General features: G+C 45.2%; 3 protein-coding genes across 13 annotated transcripts in view; 2 read left to right on the top strand and 1 right to left on the bottom strand.

Annotated features, from left to right (window-relative positions):
• The window catches only part of USP28 (ubiquitin specific peptidase 28), a 42,159-nt gene extending 29,206 nt beyond the window's left edge, over window positions 1-12,953 (top strand). For 3 of the 6 annotated variants that reach the window (XM_073320520.1, XM_073320519.1, XM_073320523.1), the window contains 10 exons: window positions 43-249; window positions 1,671-1,810; window positions 2,002-2,187; window positions 3,608-3,703; window positions 5,816-5,994; window positions 6,087-6,165; window positions 6,799-6,878; window positions 8,230-8,353; window positions 9,408-9,606; window positions 11,696-12,953. In XM_073320520.1, the coding sequence (XP_073176621.1) occupies window positions 43-249; window positions 1,671-1,810; window positions 2,002-2,187; window positions 3,608-3,703; window positions 5,816-5,994; window positions 6,087-6,165; window positions 6,799-6,878; window positions 8,230-8,353; window positions 9,408-9,606; window positions 11,696-11,871 (1,466 nt within the window). In that variant the 3' untranslated portion in view covers window positions 11,872-12,953. The remainder of the gene's footprint in view (window positions 1-42; window positions 250-1,670; window positions 1,811-2,001; window positions 2,188-3,607; window positions 3,704-5,815; window positions 5,995-6,086; window positions 6,166-6,798; window positions 6,879-8,229; window positions 8,354-9,407; window positions 9,607-11,695) is intronic. The other 3 variants (XM_073320525.1, XM_073320522.1, XM_073320521.1) reach the window with 2 other exon arrangements.
• A 4,294-nt stretch (window positions 12,954-17,247) lies between these two features.
• CLDN25 (claudin 25) lies at window positions 17,248-17,940 on the bottom strand. The gene has a single exon (XM_073320872.1). It carries the CDS (start codon window positions 17,938-17,940, stop codon window positions 17,248-17,250), a length of 693 nt encoding a protein of 230 aa, XP_073176973.1.
• LOC140901650 (G protein-activated inward rectifier potassium channel 4-like) overlaps window positions 17,376-25,610 on the top strand; it is a 29,438-nt gene continuing 21,203 nt past the window's right edge. For 4 of the 6 annotated variants that reach the window (XR_012155916.1, XR_012155915.1, XM_073320870.1 and 1 more), the window contains exons 1-2: window positions 21,679-22,195; window positions 23,223-23,331. The gene's annotated coding sequence lies outside the window, so the exon portion shown is untranslated. Of the gene's footprint in view, window positions 17,469-19,632; window positions 20,027-21,678; window positions 22,196-23,222; window positions 23,332-25,610 lie in introns of those variants that run through there. The other 2 variants (XM_073320869.1, XM_073320868.1) reach the window with 2 other exon arrangements.

Here is a 25,610-nt window from a genome sequence, read left to right as displayed (position 1 = left end):
CTGTGTGTTTCATTGCTAACTAAAAATCTTGCTTTTCTCCAGATGATGATGATGATGATGCAGAGACAGGACAGTTTCAGAAAGAAATAGAACTTCTGCCACCTGAACTCCAGAATTACATACAAGAGGACAACTGGAGGCTTGAACAGGAGGTGGAGGAATGGGAACAGGAGCAATCCTGCAAGATCCCTCAGATAGAGCCTTCAGCTACTTCTGAATCTCAGGATTTCACGTCTGAATCAGGACAAGGTAACACAAGATCAGTGTGTTTGCCGATCGTGTTCCATGTCTCTACAATAACTTCCCTGTAATAAATTCCACCATTATCTGAGCTTTTCATAACAATTTTGAACACCTTGGAAAAGCTACCAACTAAGCTCAATTGCTGAATTTCCATCATATCAGCAGAAAAAGCTAATGTTCTATCATGCGATGTGCTGATATCTGCATAGCTATAGACATGCCATCAAGTGTGATCATATCCTGTTTTACATTCAGCGCATGGCAATGATCTAATCTCAGTTTGATTTAATTATATTAATATTTTATGTGTTTATTGTAGAAAATTGACATGTTCACCTCTTGGGTGGGAGACCCCACCCATTACAGCAGTCTTTTATAGCATGAGTCTCGCTGAGCTTCACAAATGTGGTTGTGTATAATATTGCCATTGAAGTGCAGTCGTGCTGTTTAATGGTACACAGCAGCGTTTCATGTTTTAGGACAGGAGGTAAAGAAGAATTTGTTGAAAGTGCAGAGAGATAATTAATTAATTTGTTTCCCTTGGGATTAAATTTCAAACTCCAGAATCAAATGCGATGTAAAATTGGGGTTGTGCATCACAGTTTGCCAAATGATTAAGGTTTTCTGCCATGTGTAGTCCATAATTCTGTCCTCTGAGGCCACAAAATTGTTTTCTGAACGGCAAAATGTGTGAGATACTGACCCTTGAGCTCAGGGTCTGTTGAGCTGTGTACAAAAACTTGAGGCCCTAATCTGCCAGAGCATTTAAGCACGTGTTTAACTTTAAACACGAGCAGTGCCATTGACTTCAGTGTGACTATTTTTGTGATGAAGTGCTTCGCTTGATCGGGTATTTTAGAGTACCTCTATGCTGCAGCCGGGAGCAAACCTTCTAGCCCACGTAGACAGATTCATGCTAATGGAGCGTGAGCTAGTGTACTAAAAATTGCGCTAGCCACCCAAACTCAGACCCGGGGGTCAGGTAAACTTGAGAGACTGAGCTGCCACCCAAGCCACAACATCCGCACTGCTATTTTTAGTGTGTTAGCTTGAGCCCCACTAGCCCGAATCTGTCTCCCTGAGCTGGGAAGCTTGTTTGTAGTGTAGATACACCTTAGTAGCGTTTACATTGAATGACCTGTCATTTAAAATGTTGTCTTTTCTGGAATGTTACCCAAGAGTTGAGTTGTGTGTGAGGAAAATTGAGTTGGCTCTTCCATAACAAAGGAGGCTGCAACCAATTACAAGGTTAGAAAGTGGAGTTTCATGGGTTAACAATGGGGCAGGACATTGGTCACTGTGCCTGGTAAATACTAAGGTACAGTACCATGCAGCCATCCTATTTACCAATTTCCTCTCTTCCATTTGGATTTGTGCCTTCCTGGTGACATTATTGAATGTTAACATCTCTCTGAATTTCCAATCAGATCCATTGTCAGGCTGTGAACACAGCATACGCTCGCTGTCCTCCGAACATGCCAGGATTGCAAAGGACCAGACAGCGCAGGCCATTGCAAATACAGCTGATGCCTATGAGAAGAATGGTGTAGAGGCTGCTCTGTATGAGGTGAGAACTCTGGAACATGGGCCCTGCAGCAGCCAGCTGTTTTTGCATCTCTGTGTTAACAGACCTCTGTCTCTCACTTGCTTATAATTCTGTAGCACTGCTGCCTTTAACCCAACTCCTTTCTACTTTCCTGTTTGGTTTTAGCTTTTTGTGTGTTTCTTATTCTCTTTCTCCTCTTTCTGCTGCCACAGCCAAAGGAGGCAGAACCAACAAAGGCCCAGCTGAGAGAAACAGCCCTTACAGTTCAGTCAGAACAGCAACAAGATGCTAAAGGGACAGAGTCTGCTGCCCAGCCTAGCTCACAGGTCTCTGAAGTGGAGATCCCCAGAGTGGGGAAGATTCTGGTTAGATCTGACGCAGATGGATATAATGAGGAGGTACAGAGCCCAGTGCAGGAGCTAGTTATTTTTCTGGCATTAATCTTTGCAGTTGTGGGTTGCTTTGGGGCTTTCTGAAGATTTGTGGCGAGTAGTGGTTTTGCCATGAAACTGTGTGTCGTTCAAGTATATTTTTCCCTCTGTAGTAAGCAGAGAGGTTGGGTCCAATTGTTTAGTAATTTACTTTTTAAAACTATTTGAAAAGTTGTCAGAAAAGTGACTCTATAAAAACACACACACTCATCTTCTTACTCAATAGATCTGCTCCCACTTTTTTTAAGTCCTCTTCCTCTCCTTCCTTTCCTTCCTGTCACTCATATCTAAGGTGTTTCTAGGGCGCCTGGCTTCACAAGGTGGCTTTTGTACTTTTTTTTTTTCACCCAGTTGTCAATGGCTTTTATTCTACTTTTCACATAATCATCATAATTGTCAGCTGACAATGTCATACAGTCAATGCCATGTAACTTTTCCAATCACAGGTACTGTTATCTGATTCTGGCAATTGAAAGAGCCCTATTATGAGGCTCAGTATACCACATCAGACACCTAAAAAATTTTCACAGTCTTTTTTCTAAGACTAGACTGTAATTGCATATCAGCTACACAAATCTGTCTGCAAGAGAATTAATTTGTTCAGACAGTTAGTTTACATGGGCATTTTTAGGGTTTGGTGTGGGTTTAGCATTGTCCTTTGCGTAAACCAACATTTATGTTTTGTCTCACGGATTTTATCAATGCAATAGCTCCATCTGTTGAGCTGGATGTGACCTGATTGCATTAAATATACACTTGTGTTGTAATGGTAGTACAATGGAATGTTTTGCCTCAGGCGTTGCTCTCATGTTAAATGGTAGTTTTGCAAGGTTCTCCCCAGTCATGTTTCGTGTGCTCTGTATTTTCAAAAACAACAAGGAGTCCGGTGGCACCTTAAAGGCTAACAGATTTATTTGGGCATAAGCTTTTGTGGGTAAAAAAGCCACTTGGTTTTTTACCCACGAAAGCTTATGCGCAAATAAATCTGTTAGTCTTTAAGGTGCCACCGGACTCCTTGTTGTTTTTGTGGATACAGACTAACACGGCTACCCCCTGATACTTGACACCATGCAAGACTCTCTGTTTTCACTTACTGATGATTTTGGGGGGAAAGAGAGTGCAGGAGGAGTAGTTGGGGTGGCACAGTGAAGGGTTCAAACATCTGTAGCAGCATGGGCAGTGCATGCAAGAGATGGACTTGCACATAATGACAATAAAATTAAATTTGTAGTCAAATGGCAGCTCTGGGTTGCCCTATCTCCATTCAGATCTGGACAACTTTTCTTTAAAACTTTACCTTTTTTGTACTTTTTTTCTTTTATCACTACAGCTTTTCTTCTATTCCTCTCTGTTTTTGTGTGTGGGTTTTTTGTTGTTCTTGTGGTAGGTGATGCTTAGCCCAGCCATGCAGGGTGTGATCCTCGCTATTGCTAAAGCCCGTCAGACATTTGACCGGGATGGGTCTGAAGCAGGGCTTGTTAAGGTACCCTTTTATTTTCCTTTTTAAAAATCTCTTAACACACAAGTCTGACATCTTCAGTGAAAAATGCATGCTATTTCAACATATTACAGATGTGAGTGGGCCACTTCTCTCTCTTCCTGTGCAGTTTCTCTTCAGCTAAGATTTTTTTTTCTATTCCACCTTTCTGTTTATCCACTCCATTACTTGTTCTAAGAGGACTAAAGAGAGATTGTCAGGCTAAAACCATTACATTTTATAAGCATCCTTTCTTGTGTTACAGATAACCCCTTAGACTGCAAGAACTGAAAGATTTTCCACGTCTCATGCTTGAGCCCAAGATTGCAGTGTTTAGGTTGCACAGAATGTTTTTGTTTGAAACATGCATGCACACACACAAATGTTGGAATCTAAGGCAAATAATATAGAAATATTTCTGGTAGTCCTAGGTTTGGAAAATTTGTTGTTTCCCCCTTCCCAAGCCTGCATTTTGGACCAGAGTAGACCTAATGTTGTCCATTTAAGTGAGCAACCCCACAGTGTTTATATCTAATGAAAATGGGAGGTGTGGGTGGGCACTTTCAGAAGGTAGTGTAAGTCCACACGCTGCAAACGCTTACGCACAGTCACATTAGTCAGTGCAGCCCTTGAGTAAAGTTAAGCATATGCATTTGTCATAGTCTGTTTAAAGCAATGGATTGAGAGTTAAGAGACATGTGTTCTTGTCTCAACTCTGATCATGGCTTGCTGTGGGACCTTGGCCAAATCACTCCACTTCTCTCTCTCCCCAAGTGCAAAAATGATACTTACCATACATATCTCACAGGAGCTTGTGAAGTTTAATTATGTCTGAAAAGCACTTTGGAGCCCTTGGATGGAAGGTACTATATAAGTGCTCAATATAATTATCACCAGAAAATACAAATTAAATTTTAGTCATAACCAGACTGTATATAGTGTGTAATTAAATTTGGGCCATAAATATACACACTTACTGTAGGAATTTCTGTAAAGTATGTCCTCCTGAGCTTATGCAATGGGAAAAGGGACTAGAAAAAGGTAAATAATCCTGACCAGAGAGCAAGTCATTGCTAGTTTGGGCTAGACATTGTAGACAAACAACTAAAGTTAAATTACAAGAGGGCTTAGGAAAAATCACTCATTCTAGCAGACTACTGGCTTCTGGTAGTCATAAATCACACCAGTGGCTTTCTGCAACTGCAATTGAGAACGAACATCGGATGGGGCTTTTGGTTTACTGTCTATCATGTGTTATTGCTCAGAGTAACATTTTGCCAGCTGCATTCTTGTTCCTCTCACATTTTAACACAGGTTCCTTAAAATGAGCACTTGGACTGGGATATTCAAAAATGCCTAAGAGAGTTAGGCACCCAACTCCATTGAAAGTCAGTGGAGCCAGTGCCTACCTCCCTTGGGTTCTCTTTTTAAAGGTGATGTTTTTGTTTAAGACATAGATTGATATGATTCATCCATCTTTATATAGTGGAGATGGTATATCAGTTGGGTGGAACTGTGCTCTGACTTGGTATAGAAAATCCTTGAAGAAGCCTGGCTAGTGTGTCTTGCTCACATGCCCAGGGTCATAGTGATCACCTATTTGGGGGAAAAATTCATTTCTGACCCCAGCCAGCCTGGCAGGCACCTTTTGGGGATGTTTCGCTTTTTGTTGCGTTGTGGGGTATGGTTTGCCTGCTGGGATCACCTGAGCCTATCTCACCTACTCAGTTCCCTGCCATCAGAGGGGCCTTGTTCATTGGTGGCACCTCGGTTTCTCCTGTTCTCTGCCTGTAGCACACAACAGTGTAGTCTCTTGTAGTTTAACTGAAGTTATTGGGCTCAGCATAGGGTTATCTGGAGGATATATAATATATATCACATACAGGAGGTTACACTAGATGATCTAATGGTCCCTTCTGGGCTAGAACTGTAGGAACTGTGTGCCTAATTGAAGATACCCTAGGCAATTGCCAGCTAATGTAAGTTAGACATCTCTGCACCGAATCCTGCTAAGTTACAGGACAGTTATAGCCTTATCAACCTTCCCACTGCAGGTTTCAAATTCAGTGTGGAGCAATAATAAAGAATAGTCATTTAGCATTTGCTTGACTTTGATAGGCATTCCATGAAGAGTACTCCAGACTGTATCTGCTGGCCAAAGAGACCCCAGCTCCTCACAATGACCCCCGGCTGCAACACGTGCTCGTCTACTTCTTGCAGAACAATGCTCCCAAGCAGGTAGTGGAGCGGACCCTCCTGGAGCAGTTTGCAGATAGAAACCTCAGCTATGATGAAAGGTTTGTGCCAGGGGATCCAATATCATGACTTTCTTATTTGGGATTCCGTAGCTTCGCCATTCTCTAATGTCTCTGTCTGTTGCACTGAGCAGGTCAATTAGCATTATGCAAGTAGCACGAGCTAAGCTGAAGGAGATTGGCCCTGATGATGTGAATATGGAGGAGTATAAGGTAAGGGACTAGAACTTTTTCCTTATCCTTTTCTCTAATGCCTTAGTGCTGGAGGTGTCCCAAAGCAGTGAGCAAGATAGTGGCAGCGCACTGACTGTGCAAACAAACACAGCAACTATTCCATACCCGTTGGTAACAGTTATATAGTCAGAAGCATTAGGAGCTGTTTCCCAAGGAGTGCTGACCAGGACACAGCGGTTTCAGTTGAGCCCTATCCTTTTTTGAAAGGTACAGTGGGATCTTTAACTTGCTCCTGGAACAGTCAGTCTATATAATCAGAATGGGAGCCATGAGGCTAACCTCTTCCCCCGCACCCCCCAACAGAGCATCAGCTGTTTGTGTTTTCACACTTGTTCTAGAGGACTCATTTGGTGCTCTGTGTGGAGTTAAACACTGCCAGAGACTCATCTGTCTTGGTGAATGTGTTCTTGAGCTGTTTGGGGAGGCAAAGGGGATGTTGGGAACTTGCCCTGAGCTTGAGTGAATTCATGTCCCTGTAAGAGCACTCCGTGCCAGAGGCTAAATGAGCTAACATACCAGGTTTTGCTGGGGTTGGGGGACTTGTCCCAGACACACAGGTACATGAAAGCATGTTATTGACTAACCTGTAATATTTCCTGTTACCCTAAACAGAAATGGCATGAAGACTACAGTTTATTTCGCAAGGTGTCTGTTTACCTGCTGACAGGGTTGGAACTCTACCAGAATAGGAAGTAGGTTTAATTTAATTATATTTTGGATGAAGCTATGGGGTAACTTATACCTAAAAGTGCCTGCTTCTCTGCTAGTACCCTTGCACATGCAGCACCCCTAAGTATCGCCATTTGGGGCCCCTTGTGCTTTTCCCAAGGTACTTTATTCCTGACCTGCTGATACTCCTTGCAGTACAGGCTCAGAGCTGACCTTGAGCCAGAGTGTAACTATTGTGCTGAGTTAATAGGTGGTTTTGTGATATGGCCTCTTACACGGTTCCCAGCTTGTTTTCCATGAGCAGAACTTTACATTCTGGTCCTTGGAGAGGACTTAGTGCACTAACTGCCATTACTGCTTGGCTCTTGGGAAAGCTGGGTGAAAATGAAACTCTCATTACAATTTGATTCCTATGTAGAGACAGAGGTCCCTGGAACTTTGACCTGAAAAGCTGGGCTTTTTTCCCCCCATACTGCAACCAGTATACCATATAGACATCTGAATGGAGAAAGATAATTCCCTTTCACGGAGGATTTTGGTATTTCAGAATTTGGTTTGTACCAATTTGGAATGTAAACTCAAAGTTTTGGAATTCATAGAATATCAGGGTTGGAAGGGACCTCAGGAGGTCATCTAGTCCAGCCCCCTGCTCAAAGCAGGACCAATCCCCAATTTTTTTTTTTTGCCCCAGATCCCTAAATGGTCCCCTCAAGGATTGAACTCACAACGCTGGGTGTAGCAGGCCAATGCTCAAACCACGGAGCTATCCCAAGCTCTAGCTTTGGGAGAGCTTGATTGGCCGGCTGCTGGAGTCATGAAAACCCTGGGGTCCCTGACTCCGAGGCAGTCCAGCAGGTGGGTAAGCTGGCAGGAAATCAAGCAGGTCAGAGAGTTCTCCATCGGAGCTTGGTTGAAATTGAACAGTCTCACAAAACGTTTAGAATTAGATGAACTGGCAAGTTCTAATGAAAACGTGTTTCATCAGATTTTTTCGACCAGCTCTAAATATAACCCTGGAGTCTCGAAAAAAAAAATACTGTTCTCCAAACATCTAATAGTGCCTTTCATCTCCAAGTTCCCATTGAAACCAGGGGAAATCTAGACCAGAGTCTAAATGTTGCGGTTGAAACCAGAGTGCCAAAGTGTCCCTGAGGCATACGGAATGCAAACCTGCCTAGTATGGGGGCTGTGCTTGAGAGGTTTGATGAATGAAAAAGAGAGAAGGGAGAAAATAACACTGTTCATGAAGGTGAAGTGTTTGTCTCTGTTGGGGAGGAAGTGGGGAATCTGGCCTGGGTGGACAGCTAAACTGGAGCTTTTGGAATGTGTGACAACTGGTGTGTTGGACTACTACCACCCTTCTCCTCCTCCAAGATACCAGGAAGCACTGACCTACCTGGTGTATGCCTACCAAAGTAACACCACCCTGCTGATGAAAGGACCCAACAGAGGGGTGGATGAATCACTGATCGCTTTGTACAGAAGAAAATGCCTCTTGGTTTGTATCTTTTGAGTCTTAAATTGAAAGTGAACAATCTCAGTGGTAGACTGGTTAGCCTTAAATACTCAATCCTTCTAGTTCAGTGATTTCAGTTCACATCTGAACATTCTCTCTTCACTCCAGGTTGCCCAAAGAGACAAATGTATCATGCACCTCCTTGTAGTAGAGCTTGTCATTAAAACAGTTTTTCAGAGAGGGGGTGGATGCCAGCCATTTGCTTTTCACAAAGAGCAGTATCTACTCTTCCCTCCCTGTGGGGAGCCAGCATCACCTCCTCCTTTGTAACCAGTCAAAGTGTTTTGCTGGGCACTAGGTGATGTGGCTTTCCTTGGGAAGGAATAAGTAACAGCAGACTGAGACTTATTTTTAGTTCCTGCTTTATTTTGGCTGCTGAGGCCAGCATAATCATATCTAAGGCACCTATTATTATGGCATCTACCCCTTCCCAAGTGCCAGCACTAATATGAAAATCTAGGAAGCAGAATTCACTGAAGTGAGTTTGGATTTCAGGAAATCCATTTGGTGTTTCTGGATCTGAATCGTAGCCTCTCAAAGCCAAAATTATTTGTATACTTTAGAGCTAATTCTGGAGCAATATGTTCTCTCTGATCTAATCCTTCTAAAGCGATGGTCCCCAAACTGTAGGGTGTGCCCACATTCGGGGGAAGGGAGGGTGTGGCGGGGTCTGGGCCAGTCCCACAAGGAGTGGGGAGGGAGCGCCACCCAGCCCCACCCCCAGCTGCAGCTATTTCTGTGGCTCCGTGGCCCTAGCTGTGCCCTTGATCTCGGCTGCGGCTCCACTCCCAACCATGGCCCCGGCCCCTCTTCCAGCCGCGGCTCAAGTCGGGGGGTGACCACAAAAATGTGGGGACCACTGTTCTAAGGGTTACGTTCTCTTGGTGCACACATGCAGCTCTCATTAATCTGTGTGTGTTCCATACATACCCATCAGGTAGAAGAGGCGTGGGTCGTGTGCACCTTTCCTAGGAGCCTGTTCATGCTTTGAAGTCAGGGCTTTTTCAAATGTCTGTGACCCCTGATTCTCCCACAGAAGCTGAATGAAATGGCAGCGGCTTTGTTTGTAAGCAATACGGAGGCGGATGTGTTGGAGGGTATTAACATCCTGAATGAGCTGATCATCCCCTGTATGCACCTCATTATCAATAACGACATCTCCAAGGATGACCTGGATGCCATTGAGGTCATGAGGAACCGCTGGTGCTCTTATCTGGGACAAGAAGACATGGATGGTAGGGAATTGCTGACTTGCTTGCTTCCCTTAAAATCCTATGTTCTGAGTGGTCAGGATGTTCCATAGGTCTAAACTAGAAAGGGGCTTTATTGCCTATTTAAAATCCTTCCTAGCATTCTTAGGATTTGCCATATATATGTAGCGTATCTAGGCATTTGTGACTGGACTTATGCCCGAAAACGTGCTCATATTTAGAGTGAAATGTGTTAATGGGACAATTTGATTGTTGTTTGTCCTACAGCTACAGAAAATAGATCCCTGGCCATTGAAATATAAGAAGTGAATGATTTTAAAATATGTGAAATAGGTACCTTGGTCTCATCTGTCCTTTGTGATCAGCACTTTAACCTGCATTTCAGCCAGTGTGATTTCACTGATACACTAACATTAGCAGATTTTGTTGCTTTCTATATGAATGCTCACCTGTAAGATGAGAGAGAAAAGATTCTAAACTGACTGGGTGCATTTGTGCTTCTAATCATGTAGTTGGTATGTGATGCAGTCTGACTTCATGCTAGAAATGAGACACACTGACAGGAACTTTTTCTAGCTGTGTACAGCTTCATAACTACAAATGCATGTACAGTATCCAACAGGTTTGAGGAAGGGATGGGGGAAGCTGTGTCAAGCTTTGAAGAGGCTTTGCAACGAATTGCCCATTAGATCCAGAGTGTAGTGAGGAGATGCTGGTCATTCTGGGTCTGAATTTCAGTTTGGGATAACTGCGTTTGTTCTGCATTTCCTTTCATGTGCTGAAGTTAAACTGCCATGACTCCTCTTAGGCTGGGTAAGAGAACAGCGTTGAGACTCTTAACACTGCTCATTTTAACCAGCAGAGGGTAAACTTGCTACAGGAAAGTGAGGTAAAAATATGGAGGATTGTTCTCAAAATGCTGCTGCAAAGTAGAAAGCTGGAGAAATTTGCTAACAGTTTGACTTCCCCAAATTTGGCTTTCTTATTAACTCCTCCATGTAATGGAATCCCAAACAGTGAAACTTGAGATTTGAAAGGAGCAGAACTCAGCCGTTTCCATCTCTCTTTGTGTTGCATGGGCCAAGTCTGTTGTCCCCAGCCTGTTCATGTTGCATGTAAAATTGCTTGTAGATTAGGTTAAGTCAGTTGATTTTTAATCTGTCAGAAGAAGAAAAGGGTGTTGTGGTAATGATTTTAAGCACATTCATCTGGAAAGTCTTGAACTCCTCAAATTAATTACCGACTAGAGAGCTGGCCTGCCAAGTGCTGAAATAGGCATGGAGTTTCTGCTAACACCTGATGTGACAGGAAGAGTCCTCCCACAGGAGAAATGTTTCCATTCCCCCATTGACTGGACAGTGAGGTCAGAATTTTTTGTACAGTAATTGGCAGTTCCGGTTAATTTTTGCAGCATCATCAATTAGAGGACTGTGCCCTGTTCTGCTTGTTCTTCTGTTGGGGCTACATTCCCATCACTCTCAGGGAAGAGGGTGTCTGCTTTTGGTTTTGCATTGTTGGATGGTTACAAATTTGACTCGTTGTCTGTTGTTGGAGTTTGCTGGGTCAGCACTGGGAGGGTAGTCATTCATGAAGGACTGAATAATGCCTGGCCTATACTAGATATAGTGCATAAATCTGAGATTGCAAGGTTAGAGAATTAGGTTTGGGACGACCATGTAAAGTGGCCTGGATTGAGGAAAGCCTGGCACTGGTAACACACTCCAATTGTATTCCTACTAACTTCACATCACTGGTTTGCCAAGCAGCTAGGTTGTGATATAGTGTACGTGTGTGTGGGGAGGTCAGGGGGAGGGAGGGGAGGAGTTTGGTGTGTCACCACCCCTCCACCATCAACCATACAATATTGGTTACTGGTAGAGACAAGATACAGGATTTAAATAGACCAGAGGTCTGGTCTAGGATGACACGATCTCTTCTCCGTAAAACAATACTCATCTCTGTATGCTCGAGGTGAGCAGTTTTTTGGCTATGGTAGATAATTGTCTAAAAAGCAAGCAACTGTTTTTCCTTACAACGCTAAAACCTGCTGCGATTGGCCTTTTTTTGTAACTGCCTGTTCCAGTGCATTTGACTCTTTCATCCTCCTCCACAGCCAACCTGCAAATGAAGCTGGGCGAACTGCTCCCCAGGCTCCTGGACTGCTCTGCAGAGGTCATCATTCTAAAAGAACCCCCGAAGATCCGGCCCAACTCCCCCTATGACCTCTGCAGCCGCTTCGCAGCCGTGATGGAGTCCATTCATGGGGCCGCACCTGTGACTGTCAAATAAACTTCCAACTTTCCAGCCCTAGATGCGGTACATAGGAACCCATCTATCGGTGTAGTATCCTGCTGTCGGACAGCATTTGAATGGGAGAGGGAGGAGAATAGGTAGATAAAGACGATTCATATCCAGATGTAAACCATGCTCTTGGTGTCGATACAAAGGAATGAAAAATGGTATTGAACTTTTAAGATACAATTGTCAATGACAATGCGAAGGGCAGGAACCACTAGCACAATATATGGCTGGTAGTAACAGCTGTTTCTCATCTCCACAACAATAAAAAATGCATTGTCTCTCTATTTCTTGCTACTTTCAAAAAATGTCCCTCAGATACTTGGGACAGTGACAACAGCTGCACAAGAGAATGGTTTATTGACAAATCAGTGACACTTATTACCTTGGTTCCAGCAAACACATTCACACCTTTCTAAATTCTTAGCTGAAAGAGCTTATAAATCCAGATCTTGGCAAAGTACTGCTGGCAGGAGTCTGAGTCGGGAGACTGAGAGACAGCGAGGATTGATGGAACGCTGTGTGTAAGACAGGCAGGCAGTCATGCGTGCAGCTGCATATATTAGCTGAGTGAAGTCAAACAGGAAGTTAAGTTGTCTCTTGTCTTTTTAACTGCCAAACAAATATGCAGGGCTCTTCTTGTGAGACAGACAAAAGCAAATAATGACAGCGTCCTATGATGGAACCTAATTTTAAAGATTGACTTGTATACAATATCACTGTGCTAATGATCAGTAACTGGTTAAAGAAAACAAAATCCCTAAAGGGAATTCCCTTCTCGGATCTGAAAATATTTCCTCCTCCACTAAGGTTATTGATGAGAAAATTGAGCATTGGACACTTAAGGTTAGAGTAAAAGCGTGTATATTTGTATTTTTTTGTAAAAATGTACTGGGGAGTGAGGGGGAGAACCACAGTTGGACACTTTTTAAGGGCAGTCTGTGTTTTATTTGAATAGACAAAATTGTTTAAACCAAAATGTTCTGAATAAATGGGGAAGAGAATTCCTATTTGATAGGACTGCAGGTTTTATAAATGTGCAATAAAAACATTTGTTTTATTTTAGAGTGAAATAGCTCCCTCTCTGTTTTATTTTCCTTTGCTGTCAAGTTTTAAAACACTTCTGTGTCTTGGAATGAACAGAAGAAATGCGAACATTGGCCCACAAGATCATTTTAAACTTTCTTAAATTACAAAGATCGGAACTTCAAGAAAGCTTTGAGGCTGACCTACCAAACCTGTGCTAGTTCCTTGATGAAAAAAGAATGACACCTAGTGGCAGAGAGATGTGTGTGTGTACAGTTTCTATTGTTAGCCAAAGGTGGTACTGTTGTTTCAACCCATCATTGATCAACATTTAACAAATCGATCATTAAAGAGTTGGCAACACTGTAGTTTGTAATCGCATATTAACATGCTGTAAATTGTAGTGTAGGTAAAGAAAAAAAATATGATACAAGTCATATTCTATCCTAGGGTTAAAAATAGCTAGCAACAAACCTAGAGTTTAAAAACAACTAGCATAAACATTTGTTGTTTGTCTGCACTACAGTTTTCAATCTTGTTTAATGTGTTAAAAAAGATAAGTTACAGTGTAGCTGAATCTTTAGTGGATCAGAGAATCTTGCGTTCTCTTAAATGTAAGTTAAATAAGGGTGGAGCTAGCTGTAGTTTTTGAGTAGCTTTGAACTGTAGCTTTGAGTTTTTCCCCTGACTTGTTTTGTGTCCAGGTTTTTTTTTTTTACTTCAAGATAAATAGTCTAAGTGTAGTTGCACATTCCCTTTTGCTCTGGATTAGCTTTTCAATAGGAGACAGATTTCTTGAGTCCTTCCTGGTGGTTGTACTCTTTGTCCTGACCTACATCAGCCCATCTGGCAAGAATTGAGGTCTAGACAAATGGAGCCATTAGTAGAGAAGTTTTTTGTATCTTACTTCTGGGTGAAGTTCACCCACCTTGAATACTGCGTCACCTAAGGCTCTTTCACCCGCCTGTCCTCCACTGTACATAATTCAGAGACTTTGGCACACAGGTTGCTTATTGATGCTAACTGGTTTCTTTTGAAGTCTCCTTGTTAGGACAGGCCACCCAAGAGAAATTCCTTTAGAGAGCCCCACTTTGAACCCCTTTCTATTTCAAGTCATTCTGCAGGAGGCTCTCTCTATGCACAATGCCTTCAGGAAACAGCCATTTCTAACACACCACAGTGAGTAATTCAGTTGGATTAAATTAGCAAAGAGGAGGGAGAAGCACTGTAAGCTTCTGCAGCCAAACAGTTTGTTCATTTGGGACTGAGATGTTTGAGTTTCATATTCAGTGGCTCACATAAATCTGCATTATAGCAGAACCATTACCCTTTTTATAGTTAAGCTTCTGTTAGCATTTCCCTAGCAAAGCACAGATTTATTCCAACAGTTCAAAACACAGCTGTAAAAATTAAAATAAAATACTTCCCAGATGGGGGACTCGATGGGAAAATTGAAGATAGACATTTATAGGGCTGGGTTAAGAGTGCAAAATAGTAATAATTAGTGGAGTTCTGTTTGAATGCAAACAGGTGAGGATTAGTTGTCAATGACAGGATGACTCACTTTGCCTGTTTCACCCTCACCTGGTTATTTAACTTTGGAGTTGGGGTTCACCCTCTTTTTCCCCAGTTAACATAGAATCAAAACTGAAAACACTCTTAAAGAAACCACCCTACCACTGTACAGAGATAGTCACATGCCGTTACCTTTTTAAGGGGTGATGTGGAGCCAAGGGCCTTTGATATTTCAACTTTATGGCCTTATTTGTGTTTCATATTGTCTTAAATGGCTTGCTTTTGCAAGGTGGGATGGTGGTGATTCTCTTGTTTCTTGGCTACTCTCTGTTATCATCTAGTACTAAAACATTCAGGAGACCTCCGTTTTTGGTAGTTTCAAGTTTGGCTTGTTGGGGAAAGGGCATGGGGTTCTGAGACATCCTTAACTCTTTGTCTTCCCTGTCCCCAAAGTGCCTATCTCTTTTGCCATATAGGTAATTTCTCATCAAGTCTTTACTCCATGACCCTGGTAACAATATTTGCTGTTCACCACCCTTCTAGACTCCCTCATATCCACTGTGCTATGTTGAGAGTTTAGTAGAAGGTGTGTAATTTTAAAGACCTCTCTGTGTAAGAACCATACCAGTCGTACCCCCCCCCAGTCCTAATATGCACAGAGTGCTGCTGTTCGTACAGTCATGGGTATATTTCCCTGTCCCATTAAACTACTACCGAAAATAAAAGAACAACAGACCTCCAACCCCACACACTGCAAAAAACAAATATTAGGAAATTAAAGAACTTGTTTACTGTAACCTAATCTGCTTGAAGAGCCCAATCCAGTGCCCAGTGAATCACACGGAAATCCTTCCATTGACACTGGATCAGGCCTTAAACACATAACAAACACATAAAGGGAGCCCACTGAAGCTAAAAAATCTGGGCTGTCACCACAATTCTCTTCTCTCCCCCCTCACTCCCTATGTTGATTTCTCAAGGGTGCGGATGACAGTAACAGCCAACACCTGAGAGTCTCTTTTGCCTTTGGCGGTTTGTCAGGCCTCTGGAAAGCAGCGAACAGTTTGTATAAATCTTTGAAAAGCACATTCCACCAGCCAAGAATGTTGCCCTCCTGGCCCCTGCGTTTTGCATCTCTTGATCCTTGTTACAGAAAGAGGACTCTTGGCTACTGCTCTGTACAGTTCCTAAACTGTCTGTCATCGACTAATTTCCACACCAGCCAGCGGTGTTGCCACAAATACAGGATTTTGACTTGGTGTGGGGCAACAGGAGGGAAAGGGGGAGGCGAAGTCAGCAGCAGCAGCACCAATAATTTTTTCATGCGAATTTAGCGGACAATGGGGAGCAGCAGAGTTGGCTGAAGGAGAATGTTGTTCCGAATTTTCGGTGGGTTCCTTTCAGTTCTGTTTAACGTGAGTTTTAAGGTTCTAATCTGTACACACTTGAGACCTGATCCAAACCTATCTGAGCAAATGGGGAGACCTTCTGTTGACTTGGATCAGGCTGTGAGACCACATCCTGAGTGAGACATGCAAGCGAAGTTCCCATTCATGAAAGAAATATGTGCATCATTTCAAGTAGTGATTGGGAGATTTGAAAGGCCGAGGGAGCTCGGGCTCCCTAAAGGTCATTTTTTGGCCTGTCTGCTAAGTTTCTAAAATGTCCTGGGTTCAGCCAAGCTAGGAAAATCTCTGCCCATAACCTTGCTCTCTGCATATTGGTATCCCTGCTGGAACGAAGAGCAAATTGCAAAACCAAACTTTTTAAACCAAAAGTGAACTTCTTTGATGCTCAAAAGAATTCTGGTTTTGGATGGGGGCTTCCTTGCTTCAATCTCATTGTCACAGACATTGTAAGCAAAGGTTTTAAAAATAACCAAACAGAGTTGTTAAATAGTACTGTAGCATCAGATTTACTCCTGATCAGGCTAAAATGAATATTTAACAGGTTTCTTATGTGTAACTCTTAGTAGTAGTAATAGTAAGTGCATACAAGCTTTTTTTTTTTTTCTTTTTTTTTTTTTTTTGGGTAGCCAAGTTAAAATTTAGGAGATCCTTAGAGGAACAGTTACATTCTAATTGTTATACACAAGTGATCTAAAAAAAGAATTAAATTGGATAGCATTCTAACTGTGGGCCTGATATTTTTATGATTTCACTGACTAGTAGATATATGGGTGAGATACTGCCACTGATTTTGCACCTTTCATAGATGTAGAAAATGCATTTTTTGTATAAACTGGCTTTCTATCAGAAAATTTCGCTAGATGAACAAAAATAGTACAGTGTTGCTTTTCATAGATAAAATCCTGCATCCCCATCTTCTCCTCTTATGCTGTTCAAGATGCAGTTACTTTTTGAGAGCACAGAAACGTGTTGCCATCAAATTGAATAATTGATGTGGTGGAATTCATCCCTGTGTATAGACAGATAGATATTTCCTCACCCACCTTGTCTCCCTACAATGGACAGTTAAGGAGCGATAACCTTCAGAATTGTGTACAGATGTTACTTTCCTATCAGAAATTTCCAAAGATGCTCAAATAGTATAATCAATAACATGCTGCATTGCTAGAAATATGAAGTGCTGTTTAGTTTTCTGTGTTCACCTCTTTGATTTTATAGTGCTAGGTTCAGTTTGCAGGTGTCTCAGAAAAAGCTGTTGCTCTTTAAAACTTACAAACACACAGAAAGACAAAACAAATAGCAAGACTCAATAATTTCTTATGGACAAAAAAGGAGCTAAGCATCCTGTAAATCATTATGGGAACTGTCTCAAAACCTGAAAAGCTAGGGAGCAGTACAGAACTCTGTGCTGGAAGTCTTAGATTACCAGGTCAGCGTTTTTGGGGTGTGAATGTTGGCCGCAGTGTTGCATTGCTAATGGAGCTTGCACCTGTGTTGGTCCGCGGTAAGCTGCTAAAGGCATTGTTGGCGTTTCTGTCCCTTTCAAACAGGCTGAGCAGACGATGAGCAGCCCGCCTACTACAAGGAAAAATCCAGCAAACCAGCCCAGGAACATTGCTTCCCCGAATTCCCATCTAGGTACAATTTCTGGGACTGTTTCATCCCAGAATTCATTTACGGTGTTATAGGCGACCCAGGAAACTGGAATGAGGGTCATAATTCCTGAGATGCCAAAAATCACTGCTCCGCAAAGCGCCAGTTGTTTCTTTAGAGCTGTTTTTGCTTCCCAGGCCTTGCAACAGTCCAGCCCACAACTGGAGATCAAGAATCCAAGAAGTCCCAATCCATTAGAGAGGAACATCAAAATTCTGGACACCCTGAGGTCCAATGGCAGAGCCAAGAAAGACTCATAGCTTTTACATTCCATAATACCTTCCTCTTGCGTTACGCAGACTTGCCAAAGCCCCATGGTCCAGATCTCCATTTCATTCAAGTCCAGGTTGCGATTCTTCCAGAGTGGCACAAAAGTCACAACACAGGATGAGACCCACCCAAAGAATGAGAGAAATATTCCTCCCAGGTGAACCTTCATGTTACAGCTCCAAGCCATGCTGATGCTGTGTGTGTGAGCTGTGTGCCGGTCAAGATGAATTTGGGTGTTTGAGCAGAAGCTTTTGGTATTAACTCTTTTGAAGCTATGCTTCAGAGTTGGTTTCCATGAATATGCTCTTTCAGTTGACGGGCTGTTGACTGAGAGCTATTATTTGTTTCTAGCTTTCAGAGGAGTAGCGTGGGGGAAATTCAAGCTTATACCACTAATTCCTGGGTGTGACCACAATTATTTTCATGTTTTGTTGGTTTTACTGGATTAAAAAAAAAAAATTCTGGCAGGAGTGCCTTCCAGCAATCCAGCCAATTCAGTGCTGTGCAATAGGGCATCAAATGATCAACCACCACCACAATACGTAAGCATACATGAAAACAGCCGCTGTGGGACCCTGCAACTACTGCAGTGTGGGTCCCAACCAAAACGCACTAACATAGCCCAGCCCAGCTCAGCACTTTGAGGCAGATTCAGCTGCTGCCAACAGGCTGGGAGGGTCTCCTGTTAATTGCCGCTGAGATTCCAACATGCAAGTGGGTGTCCACAGTGCTACTGAGAGATGGACGTTGCAGTACTTGGATCAAGTCTGGTCTTGTGCCTTGTCGTCAAGCATCTCCAATCATTTAGTGCTCCTCACTTGGTGGTCATCTGGCATGGCTGGCCAGGCTTTTTAAGGTTAAAGCCAGTGCTATAAGCAGTACTTAAAAGGCCCTCTGTTGATTTTTGTACCCGGACTACTATCTAGCTGATCCTGCCATGAATCAGCTCCAGAAGCCAGGTCTGAGGGCAGGTGGTGTGAGCCACCCAAGTGCATTTTACCATTGAGGAAAAGGAGGAGAGAGGGAAACAGAGTAAAGAAAGAAGCGGGACAGAGAACTGGGAGAGCAGGTGTGGGAAGGGGAAGAGGGAGAAGAGGAGGCAGAGGAATTAGGGGGTCTGTGCTAGTGGAGAGCAGGACGGCAAGGCAGAAAGGAAGAATGGAACTGGTGCAGTTAGATTGTTCTCAGGCAACACATCTGAGAGAAGTTGTCCCTAAAAAAAGGTTTGGTGGGGAGAGGAGGGTCTGGCTCTCTATGCAGGCTGTGTCAGTGCGCTAAAGTCAACCTAACTACAACAGGCAACCAGTCCCATTGAGTTCTGGCCACCACTCCTTACGCAAGAGGGTTAAGCAAAAGACTGACTACCCCACCCCCACCAGGCCTCAGAAACCCTGCAGTGAGAGGCTTGGCAGAGAAAGTACCTCTGAACAAATGGCAGCTCCAAGAACAACTGGGATGGGGTGTTGAGAAGAACCCTTGAACAACTAGAGATGTGGAATACTTGAGCCAAACACCTCCTCTCCCCCCGTTAATGACTCCAGCCTGATGAGTGACTCTCTATCCCATTCTCTGAGGCTTTTTAAAGTGTTGGCCATTATTCAATCATTAAATAAATATCAAAGGAGCTTGGCATGCCACAGTGAGAAATCAATTGTGGGCAGGCCTTTATGAGAAATCCCGTCATCTGCATCTCCCAGGGCTCGCTTGGCATGCCGAGGGGAAACGCGACCTGTTTGCTCAAGGTGGGAGTTGGAAAGACTGCCGGCTGGGCAGCACTTTCGTAATAAGCGTAATGACAGTGATCAGTTCACCTGCAGCACTTTACCTTCAAGGAGCTGGAGGCCATTTACAAACTCTGCTGAATTACACCTTTTAACCTGCTCTAGCGGGAGGTGGGGAGCATGTTAAAATGCCAGTGATCTAATGCCAGGGTGCTGGGCATGATGCAAGAACTTGAAAGGAACAGCCAGCTGCCTTACCCAGATGGGGGAATGAAGGCAGAACAAAGCGAACTCGCTTGCCCGAGGTCCCACCCCATGTCAATGACGGTTGTAAATTCAGGAGTCCCGACTCCCAGTCCTGCTGCTTTAACCACTAGGAAAACTTCCTTTGGTACATATACTTGAAAAAAACTGTTTGAATTCATCTCCTTGTTTCACAGGTGTCATGGTTTTTGCAACCAGGCAGCGCCAGAAGGAGGGAGCCCATGGTCTGAGATCATTTAAACTGAATGGGAACCGGCTCACAATCAGAAAAATGTATCTGTTTGTTTGGTATGCATTACTCTGCTCTATTATTGAGCCAGGCCCATTGGTCCCACCAGATCCACCCTCCCTTACCCAGCAATGACTCCAGCCTGACGAATGACTGGTTAGCAATGGTCACTAGCTGATGCTTCCAAGGAAGGCAAAACATCCCTTGCACTGGTGGCCAACTTCTTCCTGTCCCCAGCTGGTGAACGGCTTCTGTCTTGATGCTGTGTCCAAGGAGATAGTAGAACTCTGCCATCTATGGTTGAACCCATCCCCACCCTTCCTCCAGATGCTGCAGAACCCGCCCTGCCCTGGAAACACTTGTCCATGCCCATTCATATGCTCCCAAAGAGCCAGCTTTTTGCCTTTGAAATACATCAGGTAGCAGAAAATGGGTAATCTAGAAGGGGAGACCACAATGTTGTGGATCCCCAGCCTTCCCTTCTTTCTCAGTGGGATCCCAGAAGGTTCTGTGAATTGCAACCACATCTTTGGACTTAAAGCCTAATGGCACGCCACATCCTCAGGAAATGCTTTGCAAGGATTGATCCTCATGACAACCCAGGGACTGGTCCATGTTGTTATCCCCATTTAAGGGTTAGAGCAACTGAGACACAGATTGGTGCAAATCTATTCCAGGAGTTGGTGGCAAAGCTGGGATTAGAACTGAGGGACTCCTGGATACAGGACATGTTTTGTTGCTGAAATAAAATACCCTGTTGTTTAAAAAATAAATGATGGAATACGTCATAGGGAAGGTCTTAAGTTTCTGTTTCCATTCAGTGCCCATCCATCCCTCTGTGCACAGACGTACAAAGGGAACACAATGTCCAGCTTTTAGAATTCTGTCTTTATTGGGGGATTAGTGACTCTAATTTCTCACTCACTCCTTTGTTATTGAGAAGGATATTCAGGGACGAGGCTGGTAAATTACTGCATCTCCCTCATTGTGGCGGTGGTGTTGGGGATACTGTGGTCTTCCAACTCCACTTGAAGGATTTAGTCTCAGATCATCTACAGCTTGAATTTACAAGTTGTGTCAGTGTTTCCTGTCTGGTTCCCCCTCCAGTACCTGTGTTTTTAGGTGTGGATGGTGGGAAGTTATCTCAGCACCGAAAATCCATTTGTGGCTGGACGTTAGCTACTGGAACTGAAGCTCCAAGTTTGGCTCCTATTTTGTGTTTGGCACACTGAAACCATTGGGCTGCTGCTTAGGACCTGCCCCTGTGAGGCACTGAGGGCCCTTTGCGGGTTGAAGAGCACGCAGCGTCTTGCAGGCTCAGGCCTTTGTGCTGCAGACATTCCAAAGGGAAACCTCTGCTAGTTTAGCTGCCATTTTGCATTGGATTTTCAAGGGCTCAGCAACCACCACTGGGGTCAGATTCTCAAAGGCACTCAGTCCCCAGCAGCGCCCAGTGTCTGAAGAGCTCAGCACCCAGTGCGCCGAGCTTCTTAGACAATCTGGCCACTTACATAGGAGCCTAAATGGGAGCTGAGTAGGGTGACCAGATGATCCAATTTTATAGGGACAGTCCTGATATTTGGGGCTTTTTCTTATATAGGTGCCTATTACCCCCACGCACACACACACACCCCTCCTGTCCTGATTTTTCACACTTACTAACTGGTCACTCTGGAGCTGAGCCCTTTTTGAAAGTCTAGTTCCAAGCGCTCTTGTCCTTCAGCGGGTACCGGTGGCTGCTATTTGGTAACATTGTCAGGTGAGTTTGGCATTGATACAAGCAGCTTGAAGGGGCCATGCCAACGGGGTGGGGGGGACTGATGCATCCCTTCCCAATCAAAGTCACTGTCCTCATACTCCAGATCCCTGTGCGGGAGCCACGGGAACCCCCACAGTAACAAACCCTGGGGCTGACAACTGCACCTCTCCGGCAAAGTATGGAGCACTTTACAAAAATGTGGGCATCAGGATGCGTTTGTTTAGTCTGAACCATTGCTAGCTTCATTCTTTGGGGTAACCATGTGTCCTAACCTCCTTGGGAGGGTTTCTTTCTTCTCGTTGTCTCTGTTTGTTCTCCATTGTCAGGGCCCCTGCTTTCCTGCTCCCTCGGCCAGGCTCTGCTGTTTAATGTGGGAGGAAAACTTGGACCTTGTGGCTCGGCTCTTGGCCAGCGTGTGGCACTGTGTGCTGAGAAGCAGATCTTGCTTTCCAGCCCTGGATGCAGTGAGGTGAGGAGATGGCTCTGCAGCATGTAGCTTGTCATTCTGCCTGGCTTGTGAGGTGTGACCTGAATCCATAAACTGCAGCAACTTCCGGCTGTGCATAGTCATCCAATCTGAGCACTCGCTGGCGCTGAATCCCCTCTGCTCCCATGGGAGTCCAAGGCCAAACTACCATTGGTGTCAGTGGGAACCAGATCAGGCCGTCTTAGGGGAATGCAGCTCCTCCATGCACTGCAATCAGCAGTGGGGGAATCATTTCCTCCGGCCACTGCGGGAAATGGCTCTAGCAAGGGGGTTTCAAAGGAGCATAAAGGAGTTAGGCAGTCACCCCCTGGTGAATTTCAGCTGAAGGCAAACTCCCTTCAGCCCCTTAGGAAAGCTCAACCTTTGTCACTGTCAGGGTTCAAAAGGCCAGGCACAGCTGGGATTGGAGAGGGAGTACAGGTCTTTGCAGAGATTCTTCCCCCGGCTCATGGGCACACACACGGGGTCAGGAAGCACAGTGGCATGTGTTTGGGGGAGTAAAATCCCTGCAGGACTTCTCAGAGTCAGGCCAGGGTGATGCTGCCCAGCTGGGATGTCATTAAGTGCAACTGAGCTCAGTGAAGGTCAGAACCGCCTAAAGAATTGGTGGAAGGGGTGGAGGACCTGCTGCCGAGAAGCTCATGGACTGTGTTTGCTATTGAAGCATTTACGGCCCATGCAGGGAATGTGACCAGAGGCTGTGCTAGGGGTTAGTTTACTGGTGTTCTTTAGACTGTACAAACCAAACCTGAAACCCCAGAGAGGGGGCTACTTAACAGGGGTCCCCGGGGGATCTTTCCCTCTGGCTGCACAGGCTATGGCTCTTCCCCAACCTCAACCTCTATTAATGGCAAAATGCTCCAATCCTGTCCCTTTGGAGTGTCTTGGGGAGCAGGTGTTGCTGCCAACACCTGCAGCCTGTTTTCCCCAAGGGCTCTGGGCACAGTCAGGATTCTCAGAAGCACCATGAGGGCTGTTCACAAAGTCTCTTGTATTCTTTGCATGACAGGTCAAGGGCACCAGAACAATGAAGTTCCCGAGCAAATCCTCCATACCGATGCATTGGGCAATGTCTTCTGCTCCTCTTGTGAGAACATTGGCAGAGAGATCGGCTCCAGGTGTGTCTTCCCCCGGCCATGGGGAGAGGTAAAGGGGACTGGCCCGGTGCACGTACCCCAGTGATGTGGAAGGTGCCATTGAACATGCATGGAGCATGAGAAACCTGTTTCTCTTCATTTTTCAGTCCCTGCTGCCTGTCGCTTCATTTGCAGCATTGACATTTTGGCTCCGTGCCCCCTCTTTGTCTCTCACCCCCCCACCCCACCCCATGCCTGCAGAGAGGGGCTGGTTCAGCCTCTTGGGGCTGCACTGTTGCTGAAAAATGAAGAGAAGCAGGCTTCTCATACTCCAGGAGTCTTCCGTGGCACCTCACTTGTCACTGGGGTACACCTCCTCCGCAGTGCACGTAAACCCCACCGCCCTTCTGAGCTCAGGGGGAGCCCTGGGTCACTGGGACCCAGGGAGAAGAGGGGAATTGTTGGCCAGGGCAATGAAACCCACCCATCCCTATCTCCCTCCTCCAAAAGGCACCTCCAGCGTTCACCTGGGACAGCTGTAAGGGACCTGGCCTGGTGTTCCCTGGGGATGGCACTGCACACCCATGGCCCTCTTTAGCTCCTTGCTGCACTGTCATCATTGGGTCTGTGCCCAATTTGTGGCGCGTGACTTGGGATCTCACTAATCCCGAGGGGAGGAAATTCTGCATTCTCTTCTGGCACAGGGCCTTGGGGCCTGGCAGCCGTTTGGTTAGAGCAAGTGTCCTAAGGGCCAGAATGGGTGTGGGGGAGCGGTTCGTCCTGATCTCTGCGCGGGACTCCCACTGCTCTTTGTCGGGGTATGTCGAAGGGGGGGCCAACCCCCACATTGTCACCGAGCTACATCCGAGAGCAACCTGGGAGTCACTCTCTGTCGCTGACATCACAGCGTGGGTGGCTCCAGGGCTGCTGGAAGGGGGCGGACCAGAAGACCGAATCCCTCGGCACCCGGGGACAGTTCCAGCACCGCCCCCTCTTCCCTCCGCTGCCCTTGCTAAAGGGACCTATCCCTAACCCAAAGGCACCCCCTGGTGTGAGACCAGTCTCCCAGGCCCCTTCTCTCCTTGGGGCTTCCAGCCATGCCACGGTGTTTGGGATGTGGGCATCTGCTCTTTGGAACCCGATTTCACTTCACACAGGCTGCTGAGCAGCCAGCAGACAGCGGTGGCGACTTCCAGTCACTACTGACCTGGGACGAATTTGACATACTGAACATTGAATCCAGCTGATACATCCCAGGCCCAATCCCTTGAGGCAGAACACTTGGGATTGTCACTTACTAGTAAACATGTTACCTAGGACTGTGTTGTTTATTTCCATGGCCTCCTTCATCCCCACGATCCCAAAATGCATGCAGGACTCCGCACTGTTGTTTGGGAGGGTAGGTTTAAACATACTAGCAAGGTATTAACCGGGGGGGAGGGGGGGGAATTGTATTGGTTTCCAAACTGACCTGTAAATTAAGAATGAATTTGATGTCTTCAGACATCATTTACCTGAACTCTGACTGCAAGTTACTAACTTGTACTGTATTAAGTACTAAACTGTACTGTATTAATAACCCTCGAGCCGTTTAAGACACTGGCTAAGCAGTTATTTATAATGGGGATGCTACCTGTGCTATTTTTAACCTTCCCTCTGTAGGGAACTAGGTTTAAATGTAGCATGTGGCTGCTTTTAACAGCCCCAGTAGCTTACATGGCACTGAGGCGGTATTGATAGGCTGCAAGCTGTTAGTTACCATTACCAGACAACACAACACAGTGTTGTTAGATCCTGAATCGTTAGCAGAGCTGCTGGACAGGCCTATGCTACGTAACCACATGGTTGAATGAAACACTCACAAAATGTCAGTTCTTCGTTTATGGACCTGATGAGAGCTGGCATTGTGGGGGGAATGAGGGGTTGTGTTTCCTAGCGACAGCTGACCCCTACCACCCAAAGACAGAGAGGGAATAGTCCGAGATGGGTGGCATCATGAATGCTAGAGCAGGGAAAAGTCCCCCTTGCAGAACTCCTTATCAGAGCAGGGAATGGTCTTCTAGTTCTTGCCCAGCGGGCCCGGGCCAGGGCCAGGGCCCTGCTCTCATTATGCGTTTGGTTAGACCACGTACTGGCACAGCCATTTCCCCACTACCCGCCTCTGACTGCGGCTTCTTACACTCACTCGCTGCATCTTGTTTTTAACTGAACTGTGAGCTCTTTGGGGCAGGGACCGTGTCCTCCTCTGGCGCATCCGCACACCTGCAGAGCAGCCAGCACCACGGAGGTGCCCATCCTGGCTGGGGCTTCTGGGTGCTAGA

The sequence above is a fragment of the Lepidochelys kempii genome, chromosome 22 (assembly GCF_965140265.1).
Source record: "Lepidochelys kempii isolate rLepKem1 chromosome 22, rLepKem1.hap2, whole genome shotgun sequence".
NCBI lineage: Eukaryota > Metazoa > Chordata > Testudines > Cheloniidae > Lepidochelys > Lepidochelys kempii.
This window is presented reverse-complemented; position numbering and strand designations above follow the sequence as displayed.